Raw genomic sequence first — 13,545 nt, 5'->3', positions numbered from 1 at the left:
TACAGGATATTGTATAGTCATTCAGGGATTTAGAGGAAACTTATGATCAAATACAATAAAACATTTTCTTTTTTAGTTGTTAGTAACCACAAATTTACTCAGCCTTAAGTCTACTAACATCAACTCTGCAGAGCTAAAGGGCTGGGTAGTACTTCGAATAAGCTAACATTTGAATGGTTGTAAGATCTGTTTGCTTTCCACCCCTAAAATGAAGTCATTACAAAGTGCAGTGGGATTTTTCTTGACATCTTGAGTGGATTGGTACTTTTTGTTCTGTTACAACTTTTCTTTGGTAACAATGGGACATTACTTACATATTCTTACATTCAGGCTCTATATCATGCCAAACCATGGTTAAGAACACTTAGGTATGGTTTGGTGTGGTATGCTTTTTGTGACTGATTGGCAAACCAGAATTGGTATCCATGGTTTGCTAACCAACTAAACTTTGGCATGATGTCTGGATAGACAAATCATAATTATGGCCATTACTCTGCCTCTAGAGGAAATTGCAATATGAAGATAAGAACATGTTCATTAAATAGACTGCTGAGAAGGAACAGGATGAAAGCACGGAGGCTGCTTTAAATTATGGCTTTTGGAATTTCAAACTATGGCTGGGGTTAGAACATAAGAAAATCTAGTCCAGCATTCTGTTCACACAATGGCCAACCAGCTGCCCAGGAGAAAACCCACAGGGAGGACATGAATGCAACACCACCGTCATGCCCATGTTCCCCAGTAACTGGTGTACATAGGCAGTACATACCTCTGATCCTGGAGATAGCATGTAGCCATCAGGACTGGTGGCCATCACTACATCTTGCCGAAGTGAATTCCGAAGTGTAACTATGAGCAAAATGAAGATTTTATTTTATTTATTTAATATATTTAAAACATTTCTTGTCTGCCTTCTCAGGGCAGAAGCCCTCACAAGGTGGCTTACAACAATAAAAGTACTGCTTCCTTTTATCTATCCTGAATTTCCCATCCATCAGCTTCAGGGGATGACCCCAGTGAGTTCTAGTATTATGAGGGAGGGAGAAAAATGTGGGTTCATGGGTTTGAAGCTGGCTTGTTTAAGTCAGCAGAGTTTGTGAAAAACCTCAATCCCTGGTTTGAAACAAGGAGAGACTCAGGGAAACTGAAATTAAACTCTGCTGAAGTCCTTCTGCTGGTCATGTGAGATGAGAAACGGGGAAGGAGGTGTATGTACAAGTAGTGCTAAACTGTCACTTATGTATGAATGATACCTGTATGAATTGAAAAGTTGTTCCATGTGTTCTACATTCAAACTGGAAGCACAACAGTGAATATTGTTTGAAAATGTAGTTCAGCTATGTAGACCAGCCTTTCCCAAGATGGTGCCTTCCCGATACGTTAGATTGTAGCTCTCATCACTCCCAACCATTATGAGAGTTGCAGTCCAATGCTTCTGGGGGTTGTTAGCCCAGGGGAGGCTGACCTACATGAACAAAAGTCAGTACATGACGTTAATTCTTGCCTTCTTCAGTTCCACATGGACGTCAGTCAAACCCACCTCTGTTCTAACGCTCTGCCTAAAGGCAGGAACTGCCCAGTTACCACCCCCTCTAATCAACCTATGCAATCTAAACACTGTGTGCCACCAACAAAGAGGACGGATTCAAAGCAGAAAGCTCCAGATGGCTGAAGTTGACTCATGAGAGCCTAAGCCCTTCATCATAAAGAAAGGCAAAAATAAAATCAAACAAACAAAAAGAAAAGAAAAGAAAAATACAAGCCCACCATCCCTCTACTAGAATACTACCCAATCTGATGGTAAATGACCTTCCTGATCTCATAATCAGTCACTGAGTGCTAGCAAAACCAACAAATGAGTAACCATATGGAAATTTTATTGTGTGCAACTCCGCATTGCCTTCCATAGCTGCCCTAAGGGCACTTGAAGCCATTACAATAGCAGCAATTAGTGCTGGGAACTCCAATTAACAGTTACCTCCTCACTTTGGTTATTCCAAATGGAACCATGTATCTGTAGGCTCTCCGCAACGATTGTGTCCCAGACTTTTGTTCTATTTCTTCTGAGTTGCATAGAGAACATTGTTTTAACTGTTTTAATAGTTTTACTGCTTTTAAATTATATATTGTTTTAACTTGGTTTATGGTTTAATTTGTTTTTAGCTGTGTATATTTACTGTTTTACACCGTATGTTTTTATCTGTACGCCGCCCTGAGATCTTATTGATATAGGGTGGGATATAAATGTTTTAAATAAATAAATAAATAGAGAACAGTCTTGCAGAAATAAGGAACCTTTTCCATCTTCCTAATATTTGCCATCTTCTGTTTCCTTGTTGGATCATTCTCCCTTTAGACAAGTTCATAAAAGGGAAAAAAAAGAACCACCTAAAGTTATTAAAATATATAATTTCCTTTTCTGCCTCTATAATGTACATAGTGGATCTTCATCAGTACACTTTATGAGTTAATTTCCTTATGCTAGGATGCTGTTTCAGTTTGTTAATATTGGTTATTAAATCATACCCTTTTCAAAGCAGTGTTTCTTTTTGCGTTCTGACTCTTTAGCAGAACAAATGCTTGCCTGTAAGTTAGTTAATTTCCCCCCAGTTACCTTTCAACTGAGCAAACACAATTGCTTTTATAGTTTTTAAATAGCTGTTGCATTTACATCGAAGTTTGAGGCGAAGAACAACCTCTCTATGAAGGGCTTGTTAAAAGAGAAATAAACTTTGTGTGGGCTGCCAGTCAGCAAAGGGAGCAGAGTTATTGGTTTTAGGTTCAAAAAGGGTGAAAACTTACATCACTCTACAGATACCGAGAAGTTAGGATTTGGCACATGACATGAAGGAGAAAGCTCTGTTTTGTAACATGTCAAGACAAAATACAGAAGAACCTTAAAATGCAAAATTGGGGCAGGGGAGATGCAAAAAGCCAGGAGCAGACTTCCTGATCAGCACTCTTATTTTTTGCTTTAATGCCAACTAATTGACACAAAAGAAATATTATATTTCACCGATTGTGTTCTCAAATTCTTCAATACTAGTGTAAAGCTCATTTTGCCATGGACGCTAGTGCTTCTATTCCTTTTTTGCTCCTCCATCCCCTCACCAGAGGGGCTCGTGCAAATATGACTCAGGCATAGTGAATCCCCTTTCCTAGATTTGCATGTGGTGCACTCCTGCCCCCTCCCTTGAGAACCCCAATTTACTGCCTCTGTTCCCTCTCCCTCCCCACTGGTGGTGACAGCCTAACTACGTGGCTGCCTCCCAGGGCCTGCCTTCACACCACATTGATTGGCTGAGCAAGGCTGTCTGTCATCCCACTGGTGAGAGGCTGCCCTGGCTGTTTGTCACGGAGGAACTCAATGGCTATTAAAGCTTGAGCTTTGAACTTTTTCGAACTTTCAAAATTTTCTGTACATCTACACTGCTCAGGCTTTAGTTTAAAAAAATAAAATAAAATTGGTCTAGTAGATCTCGACTAATAAGCCTTACACTGCCATACTCAGCTGTTGTCTGGAGCTGCCCCTTTCCAGCATGTAACTCCTCTGCTGAAGGAACTGCACTGGCTGCCTATTCGCTACCGGGGAAGGTTTAAGGTTCTTGTACTTGTGTACAAAGCCTTAAACAACTTGGGACCAGGATACCTGAGAGAGCGCCTTCTCCCCTACCAACCTGCCTGGTCACTGAGGTCATCTGAGGGTCTGTTCCTGGTGGTTCCACATAGATCCATCCTCCGATTGGAGTCCACTGGAGGAAGAGCCTTCAGCATGGTAGCCCCCCTCCTATGGAATTCCCTGCCTCTGGAGGTCAGACAGGCACCAACTTTGTATTCCTTTTGGCACCTCCTGAAAACATCATTTTCCAGGAAGCCTTTCCTTAATGACCAGCCACGGTTCACTGTACATTTTGCTTCTTTTAAAAATCTATTTTAAGGTGTTTTACTCTGTTTTTATTTTATCTTTTACATCACTTCAAAATTTTTAATGGGGAGGGGTGTATAAATATTGTAAATAAATAAAATAAATATTCTTATATAGATATTTTTATTTATTATTTGATTGGTGGTAACATTGGTGAACAACTAGTAGGACTTGGGGAATACAACTTGTGTAGGAATATGGAATCTCAAATATAATTTATGGTTGAATTCAGTGGGTAATAAAACTTGGGACAGGTGTCTAAGTGTTGGACAAGGGGGAAAGACTGGAAGGTTTGCAAATCATAATTTTATGCTGTTTCTGGATTATTATTATTTTATTTCTTTAGGTGCTTGCCAATGCTTTCATTTTCTTTTGTGGTAACCTGATGGGTGCATTTCACAAGTATCAGATGCAGGATGCTTCGTGGGATTTGTATACATATACTTTAAAATGCATCCAAGTTCAAATGAAGCTAAAGATTGAAAAGAGGCAACAAGTGAGTGAACCCATTTTTAAAATTAAAAATTGCGCTTCTTTTAATGTTGTTTTTCTGTGGTATTTGGAAAGTGCACTGCTAAACAGTCTTGAAGGTCTTGAACCAGTTTGCACGGAACACCTGAGAGAGAAAGCATTTCCCATTAATCAACAGTAGCAGAAATTAAAGCACCAAAGTATTCTTCAAACCAGAGTACTAGAAGAGCCTCTATGGCCAGGAAGATGTGTTGTTGTTGTTGTTGTTGTTGTTGTTGTTATTATTTACATTTATATACCGCCCCATAGCTGAAGCTCTCTGGGTGGTTTACAGAAGTTAAAAACGTTGAACATTAAAAACAAATATACAAAATTTAAACCATAAAAAGCATAAAATACAAACAAAATCAGACGATATCCGTTTAAAGCAACTATTCTGGGGTTTTGTATATTAAAAACATACAAAATTTGAAACCATTAAAAGCGTAAAAACAGATTACGTACAATATCCATCTATTCTGGGTCAGTTAAAAACTCAGTATATGCTGTTAAATGCCTGGGAGAAGAGAAAAGTCTTGACCTGGCACCGAAAACATAATAATGTTGGTGCCAGGTGAACCTTGTCGGGGAGATCATTCCATAATTGAGGGGCCACCACTGAAAAGGCCCTCTCCGTTGTTGCCATTCTCCGAGCTTCCCTCGGAGTAGGCACCCGGAGGAGGACCTTAGATGTTGAGCGTAGTGTATGGGTAGGTTCATGTTGGGAGAGGCATTCCATCAGGCATTGTGGTCTCAAGCCGTGTAAGCAGAGCATGTACTGAGAAATTGAGTGAATTCTGCCATGGATCCCACTTACAAACTCTGTCGACTCCAGTTTTTGACAGTCCTTGAGCAACAAGCTACTACTCCCTCATTGTCAACAGCTACTATTCATTGTCTTACTGATTGTTACTCCCGCTCACTTCCTTAACAGACAGAAATCTAGTGAGCAAGTAGGTGGGGTCATCTCCTCCTCACCACCACTGTTGTCTGAGCCAGAGCAAGAGGCAGGTGAATAAGGAGGTTGCAGTGGGGAAGAGGAGGAGCAACTCCAGGGAACTCTTGTCATTGGGTCCCAGCTTGCTTGTGGGCTCACAGCAGGTGCTCAGTCATGACCTACCCTTGATGCCAACTCCGCTTACAATTTTTCAGTTGTTTGTTCCTGTTTGTCAAATGTCACTCCTTTATGGGTGGTGGAGTCAACAAATGAGCCAGAGTAAAAGATCTTTCATTGAACTCTTCTTTTCTTTGAATTGTCCAATGTTTGAGGGAACATTGTCTTTTGGCTGAATGAATGAGCGTCATTTCCACTGCATTGCAATTCATTCTTCACAATTTTTTTTCCAGATCTTTTTGCTAAAGAGGTTTATAGTTTTGTAATACCAGTGTTGCTTTGCATTTCTCAAAAGTTCCTCTTTCCTCTTAGGAAAGCTTGCTTTTATCAATACTGCCAGCTCATATCTCAATGGGAATGAAACTAGCCATCATAGAACGTCTAAAAGAAACCAATGATATGAAAAAGCATGACAACAATTTCCACAGCCTGTATGTGAAGCGACACCAGAATGTTAGGTGAGCCAGTATAACCCTTCATGGTTTCGATAATAGTTATTTCTATTTGCCAATATCCTAGAGAACCATCCAGTTCTTGTAATTTCCCTTGATGGCTGGCAGGTGTTTCATAGAGAACTGATCTTGGATCGATCCTATGCCATATGTATTCTCCAAAGAAGTGGCCACTCTTTTTATGGTAGGCTCACCTTGGTGGGATTTTCTCCCTGAGTTGTGCACTTGGCTCCCTATTTAATTGCTTTTAAGTAGATCTTAAGGATCTTTTTAATCCAATTGGCTTTAAATTGCTGATGTTGGTCTGGAGTTTCAAAACGGTTACTGCTCTTTGCTAGTCCGGGTTAGAATGTTTAAATTTTTCTGTCTTAAGTTTAATGTATTTTGTTATATGCTTATATTTTAAATTATTTTTATGATAACGGTTTATGATATAGTTTTAAAATGTATTTATACTAGTTGATTATATTGTAAGCTGCTTTGTGGAGGTTATTTGCCTTGAAAAAATGGGTGGGGTTTTATAAACATAAAAATAAATAAATAAATACACTAAATTGTCACTGGTTTAGTACAGATGTAATGTGATCTCCCTCCCCTCCCCCACTATTTCCCTCCTCACTAGATGATGGGGTAGCCTGTTGTGAGCCCCGGCCCGGCCCGTGTGCATCCAGATGATGCACAGGGGATCCCGGGCTCAGGCAGGAGTAACCTTCCCTTGGCCCAGGATAACTGGCACCGCTTGTGGCCAGGTATTTCCCGCGGTCTCAGGCTGAGCCCAAGACTGCGAGCCTGTAGGCCGTTCCAATGCTTTTCCCGGCTACCACATTTACTCGCGAGTAGCCGGGAAAAGCGGCGCACAACGCTCCGCAGGAGCACTGTGGCCATCGGGGCAGGGGGGAGATGGGGGTGAAATGGACTCGGGGGGGAGATGGGGAAAATCGGAGATCACGGGCAGGGGGGATGGGGGGATCGGAGATTGCGGGCAGGCGGGGGGGATTGCAGCCAGGGGGGGAAATCACAGGCGGGGGGGAAGGGGGAACCCCTTTTTTTTAAAAAAAAACCCACCCTACCTTTATCGTTGGTGCGCTCCTGCGCACATGGCCCCTTTAAGTTCCCAAACAAAATGGCCGATGCGACGGGACTTTCCTTTACCCCGTCGCGTCGACATGTGGATAGGAGCAACAGCCCGCGCTACTTCTAGTGTGGGCTGGCCCCTCCACACGCCAGGATTTTAAGGTAGGTCTAGCAAGGACCTAACTCTTTTAACATTAACTATGGCCATATCTACACTAACTATGTTTCGCTTTAATCAGAATCCGCTTCTAACCATGTTTCCAAACAGAAATCATGGTTAGTAGCTTGTTTGGTAACCCTGATTAAAGCTAACCATAGTTAGTGCTAGTTGTAACACTGACTATCATTAATGTTGAGAAGGGAACAGGAATGAATTTATGGGGAACTGGGTGGTTTATGAACGGGGTGGGACACCCCTGATTACAGCTAAGAGATCTTAGAAACATTATAGCCCTATTCAGGCAATTTAATGTAATCTGTACAGGGATAAGTATGGTACCTCTGTCTCTCCTCTTGTGTAATTCTTGTAGAGGGTGACTGTCAGAAGCATAGAGCTTGCTCTGTCCTGGGGGTTTTACGTGCAATCTAGAAACCTGAAAAATCAGGCTTCTAAATAGCGAGGGAGAGCCTCTTCGCTGAAGAAAGTTGCCCTTTACACATTGGATGTGTGTGTGTGATGGAAGCAGCAATGGTGGTGGGTGGAGTGGAGCTAATGTGCTGCTCCCTACTCTCCTTCACATGTAGAGACTACCTAATTTTATATTCCTGAATAGGGCTTATTCTGGTCTGGACCAACATGGCAATACATACTGGGAAACCTTGCCTTGCAAAATTCTAGTTAACTTGCCCCTATTCAGAAATCTTATTAAGCTGAGTTAGTTTCACAAGATAAGAAAAATAGCAACTGAGTCAATACCTTATATGTGGACAAACACACACACATGGGAATAATTCAGGGCAGTAAGGGTGGGATAAGAAGTATAAGGAGTTTTCAGTGGTTTTCAGCAAGGTTTAAAGATTGACTTATCTGAAGTAATAAATGAAAAATAATTAAATATGTGATTGAACATTATGTCCTTGCTTTTAGTATCCTGTATGCAGATATTGTAGGATTCACACGCCTGGCAAGTGATTGCTCTCCCAAAGAGCTGGTGGTGATGTTGAATGAACTTTTTGGGAAATTTGACCAAATTGCAAAGGTCAGTAACTTCTTGACAGATAAACTTTTTGTTATTTAAGTATTCTCAAATTCACTTCAGTATTCTCACATGCTCAATAGTCTCAAATTCAGTGATCCATTCAACACTGAGACTTATAAACTGTAATAAAGGATGCAAGCCAAACCATATTTGGCCATCGGATCTGAGCCTTGGGCATGCAGATTCCCCACCTAACCTCATGATTTGGGCAAACATTGTTTGCCATTTGCTTCCAAATTGGCAAGCTATGGTTTGTCCTCCAAATCTATGTTGGTAACCCACTTCATATCATGGTTTCCAATTCAGGTTTGAAGGGCAAGTGCAAAGCATAGTTTGGCAATTGAGATGCCCAAACCAGGAAGTCGGGGGAGGAACAGTAATTAATTTCCACAGGGCATCCCCTCTGCCATGGGATAATGGACAGCCTTGCTCAGCCAATCGACATGGCAATCGACTGCCCAGCTGTGTGAACCGCCCAGAGAGCTTCGGCTATTGGGCAGTATAAAAATGTAATAAATAAATAAATAAATAAATAGGCTGTTGCTGCTAGTGGGAGGGGGAAGGGCTGGCCAGTCGGGGAGCGTGAAGCACACTGCATGGAAATTTCAGAGAGGGATTTGCATTATTCATGAGCCCCTGTGTAGGGAGGGACTGAGGGGCAAAATATCAGGAAAGAAGTAGGCTTACTAATGCCATGGCTGCCTTGAGGCCCAGTATTGGGTAAAAGGCGGGATACAAATCAATATAATAATAACTATAATAATAATAATGGCCTTTACACTAGTCAACTTTGAGTCCAGAGACTATCTGAACATGATGTTTTAATATAAAAGGTTCTTCCATGTCTTTTAAATGGAAGCTTCTAGAAATGTTCATTGTATTAAGCGGCTTTATGTCTCTGTGTGGCTATATGGAAGGTTCCATTTCTGACCATTTCAAGCTATACAATTATAAATGCTAATGATTAGGAAATTATGGCCTAAAAGTGATTTGTCACTGAAGTATAGCTCATTTAAAGGCAAAGAAGCTATTGAGATCTTAACTTAATTAAGTCTTGATGGATATGGTAGAACTGAATCACTAAATGTACTGAAACAACTTGTGTGCTAAAATAGCATAAATGCATAATTAATATGTTTAAAGTTCAGTCTCCCTTTTCATTTTTGTTTCTCATATAGTGCTTGCAGATCAGCTTGTTAAAATTTTGTAAGTAGTAGAGGAGGATGAGAAGATGGCTCAGTTCACACAACACCGTTTTATTCTCCCAGCATTTTAACAGTCTATAAATAAATTTTAACTTGGAGGGAATCTACACGTAGTACCGAAGGCGCTTGCGTGCGCCTCCAGTGCGCCGTCAAAACGTTGGTGTAGACGGCGAAAGAAGAGACGGAGGAAGAGACGGAGGAGGAGGAGGCTGGGGAACCGGCCGCGTCCTTCTTGCTGCTGCCGCCGCCGCCTCCCCGCCGGCCTCCTGCTGCCGGGCTAAGAGCCACCCAGGTCGGAGAGCTTGGCGGAGGCGGAAGCTGAGCTCTCCGACCCAGGTGACTCTTACCCTGTCAGCAGGAGGCCTGGCAGCAGCGGCAAGGACGCGGCCGGTTCCTCAGCCTCCTCCTCCTCCGTCTCTTCTTTCGCCGTCTACACCATCGTTTTGACGGCACACTGGAGGCGCATGCAAGCGCCCTCGGTACTACGTGTAGATTCCCTCATGGTGTTTTAAATTTGTAATCTTGCATTGCTGCTGTTTTTATCTGGTTGAGCTTTTATATTGTATTTTATATTATGGTTTTATACTGTTGTTTTATACTTTGAATGTTTTTAATTTTTGTGAACCGTCCAGAGAGCTCCGGCTATTGGGCGTTATAGAAATGCAATAAATAAATAAATAAATAAATAAACACTTTTGCCTACGCGGTGTGAAAATGCCACTCAGCAGCGGAGTTTGTAGGGGGTACTCAGCACACAGCGTGTTCCAACTCCACTGTTGTGTGACTGTGAGCTATATATGCGAAGTTGGGAATTTTTTTTTGCCTCAGGATGCATCTCTTTACACTTGCTTATATGATGGACCATAAGGAAAGCTGAGCGAAGGAAGATAGATGCTTTTGAACTGTGGTGTTGGAGGAAAATTCTGAGAGTGCCTTGGACTGCAAGAAGATCCAACCAGTCCATACTCCAGGAAATAAAGCCAGACTGCTCACTTGAGGGAATGGTATTAAAGGCAAAACTGAAGTACTTTGGCCACATAATGAGAAGACAGGACACCCTGGAGAAGAGGCTGATGCTAGGGAAAGTGGAAGGCAAAAGGAAGAGGGGCCGACCAAGGGCAAGATGGAGGGATGATATTCTGGAGGTGACAGACTTGACAGCCGACAGAAAGCTCTGGCGTGGGCTGGTCCATGAAGTCACGAAGAGTCGGAAGCGACTGAACGAATAAACAACAACAAATATTGAACCCTAAAGGGAGAGACAAACCTTAGGTATAGGTTTGGATGCACCGTTAAGCAACCCAGAGAAGAAGTGTCCTTCGGTTGTTTAGCTACTCCCACTAGGAGTGGAAGTGGTCCTCGTGCACAAATACAGAGAGTTTTTTAAAAAACAACAACGGGTGTTGTTGTGATGTGCAAATTGGGCCGCTACTTAATGGAAGACTTCCTGGTTGGTTTGCAGGCTTGTGCAGAGGGGTTGGATGTGTGCCTAAGATGCTTGTTCATATATTGGCTTATTAAGCCAATATGTGATCCCCAAACAGTCCATGAAGAATCCCTGATAAGCTTCTAAGGAGCCCCCACCCCACCCATCTTCGAGTTCCTTGGAACACAACAGAAAACTGCTGTTTCAGTTAAAGTCAAGACAATGAATAATTTGTTTGTTCTGCACAGTAAAGCATATGATTTGTGTTACTCAAGATACCTGCTAATTCGTATTTACAGTGATTTTGATGACTCGTGATCTGTTTTTGTTTTGCAGGAAAATGAATGCATGAGGATAAAAATTTTGGGAGACTGTTATTATTGTGTTTCGGGTTTACCTGTGTCTTTGCCAGTACATGCGAAGAACTGTGTGAAAATGGGCCTCGACATGTGTGAAGCTATAAAGTATGTACAAAAGAAAAAAGTAGACTGTTAAAAAAAGAGTCCAGAATATTTTTTGGAAACATTAAAATTAGAACTAGAAATGCAGGAATATATAATATAGAAGTGTGCATAATAGATGTCCTCATAATCTGAGCAGAACATTTATTGTTCCTGCCACTAGGCAGTATTCAATACTGCTGCTGAGCCTCCATCCTTTCTTTTGTGCCCATGGGACTGACCATGTGTGCAACAAGAAGCTAGAATTTTCTAAAATAACTCTGGAAATGACCCCAAATGCTAATTTCTGGAACAGGACAAGTCAGCGGAGCCTTCTTCTGCAAGTTCCATTGACTTCTCCCATTCTGGAAATGAGCATTTCACCTCATTTCAATTATTTTTGGAATCGCTAGCTATCCATTGTACTAGTGATGGGTCCCACTAGCGCACAGGCAGTGTTGGATGCTGCCCATTGTAAATCAAAACGAATGATGTATGTGCTTGTCTAGTAAAGTCAATGGGAGTTTCATTTATTAATAACAAGCCAGTGTGGTGTAGTGGCTAAAGTGTTGGACTGGGAGTTGGGAGATCCGGGTTCTAGTCCCCACTTGGCCATGGAAACCCACTGGGTGACTTGGGCCAGTCACAGACTCTCAGCCCAACCTACCTCACAGGGTTGTTGTGAGGATAAAATGGAGAGGAGGAGAGTTATGTACGCCGCCTTGGCTTCCTTGGAAGAAAAAAGGCAGGATATAAATGCAATAATAAATTAAAAATAATCTTTCATGGAGCCAGAGACCACTTCATCAAATGGATGCTATTGTTCTGCTTTGGCTGTTGCAGACACTTAACTACAGTGAAATCAGCAAACCAATGGGGTTCAGGCTATAACAGAGGTGGTCTTAATCCAGGCATTAAGTCACAACATGGGCATGGAGTCAGACAAAGAGGATCTGGCAACAGCAAGAGTGGTCACGATAAGAAGCAAGACGTCAAACACACGTAAATCAGTCAGGTACATTATGTAGTCCAGAAGCAGGGTCGTGAGGCAGTCCAAAAGGTCAGGAAACAGCATCATTCACAGGGCACGGTTCAGGAGACAAGATACACAGCAAAGATAGGATGGACCAAGTTATTCCAAAGCTGACTGGGTTTTCAGTGAAAGCTTTTAAGATCAAAGCCTGCTAGATCCCACCCAAAGCTCAGCTGCAGTAATCAAGCCTGCTTTTCCAGAGTCTTATTCCTCAGGAGTCACTTTCTCCTGAGGAGACCTTTTCTGGAGGCAAGCGCTCTTTTGCAAAGGAGCCCTACCAGCCTGTCTCTAGATGTGATGATGCTCTCACACCTTTCACCTTTGGCCCTTCCCTCTTTCCCTTCAGCCTCACCCACTAATGGAATGTGTCCTCCAAGAGCTCCAAAACTGAATTCGGCCTTTAGGCTGAAAATGGTTCAAAGCTCCTTCCTCATTTTTATTTATTTATTTATTGCATTTTTATACCTCCCAATAGCTGAAGCTCTCTCAGTGGGGTTCTCTATCCATGGTTCCTTAGTGGGGTTCCCTATCCATGGTTCCTTAGTGGGGTTCTCTAGCCTTGGTTCCTTAGTGGGGTTCTCAAGCCACGGTTCCTTAGTGGCGTTCTCTATCCATGGTTCCTTAGTGGTGTTCCCTATCCATGGTTCCTTAGTGGGGTTCCCTATCCATGGTTCCTTAGTGGGGTTCCCTATCCATGGTTCCTTAGTGGGGTTCCCTATCCAAGGTTCCTTAGTGGGGTTCTCTAGCCATGGTTCCTTAGTGGGGTTCTCTAGCCATGGTTCCTTAGTGGGGTTCTCTAGCCATGGTTCCTTAGTGGGGTTCTCTAGCCATGGTTCCTTAGTGGGGTTCTCTAGCCATGGTTCCTTAGTGGGGTTCTCTAGCCATGGTTCCTTAGGGGGGTTCTCTAGCCATGGTTCCTTAGGGGGGTTCTCTAGCCATGGTTCCTTAGGGGGGTTCTCTAGCCATGGTTCCTTAGGGGGGTTCTCTAGCCATGGTTCCTTAGGGGGGTTCTCTAGGCATGGTTCCTTAGGGGGGTTCTCTAGCCATGGTTCCTTACTGACGTTCTTTAGCCATGGTTCCTTAGTGGGGTTCTCTAGCCATGGTTCCTTAGTGGGGTTCTCTAGCCATGGTTCCTTAGTGGGGTTCTCTAGCCATGGTTCCTTAGTG

General features: G+C 42.5%; 1 protein-coding gene across 3 annotated transcripts in view; it reads left to right on the top strand.

Annotated features, from left to right (window-relative positions):
* ADCY7 (adenylate cyclase 7) overlaps positions 1 to 13,545 on the top strand; it is a 100,342-nt gene that overhangs the window by 51,521 nt on the left and 35,276 nt on the right. For all 3 annotated transcript variants that reach the window (XM_063141107.1, XM_063141106.1, XM_063141105.1), the window contains 4 exons: positions 4,272 to 4,421; positions 5,862 to 6,007; positions 8,163 to 8,274; positions 11,242 to 11,369. In XM_063141107.1, coding sequence (XP_062997177.1) covers positions 4,272 to 4,421; positions 5,862 to 6,007; positions 8,163 to 8,274; positions 11,242 to 11,369 — 536 coding nt within the window. The remainder of the gene's footprint in view (positions 1 to 4,271; positions 4,422 to 5,861; positions 6,008 to 8,162; positions 8,275 to 11,241; positions 11,370 to 13,545) is intronic.

The sequence above is a fragment of the Elgaria multicarinata genome, chromosome 14 (assembly GCF_023053635.1).
Source record: "Elgaria multicarinata webbii isolate HBS135686 ecotype San Diego chromosome 14, rElgMul1.1.pri, whole genome shotgun sequence".
Classification (NCBI taxonomy): domain Eukaryota; kingdom Metazoa; phylum Chordata; class Lepidosauria; order Squamata; family Anguidae; genus Elgaria; species Elgaria multicarinata.
This window is presented reverse-complemented; position numbering and strand designations above follow the sequence as displayed.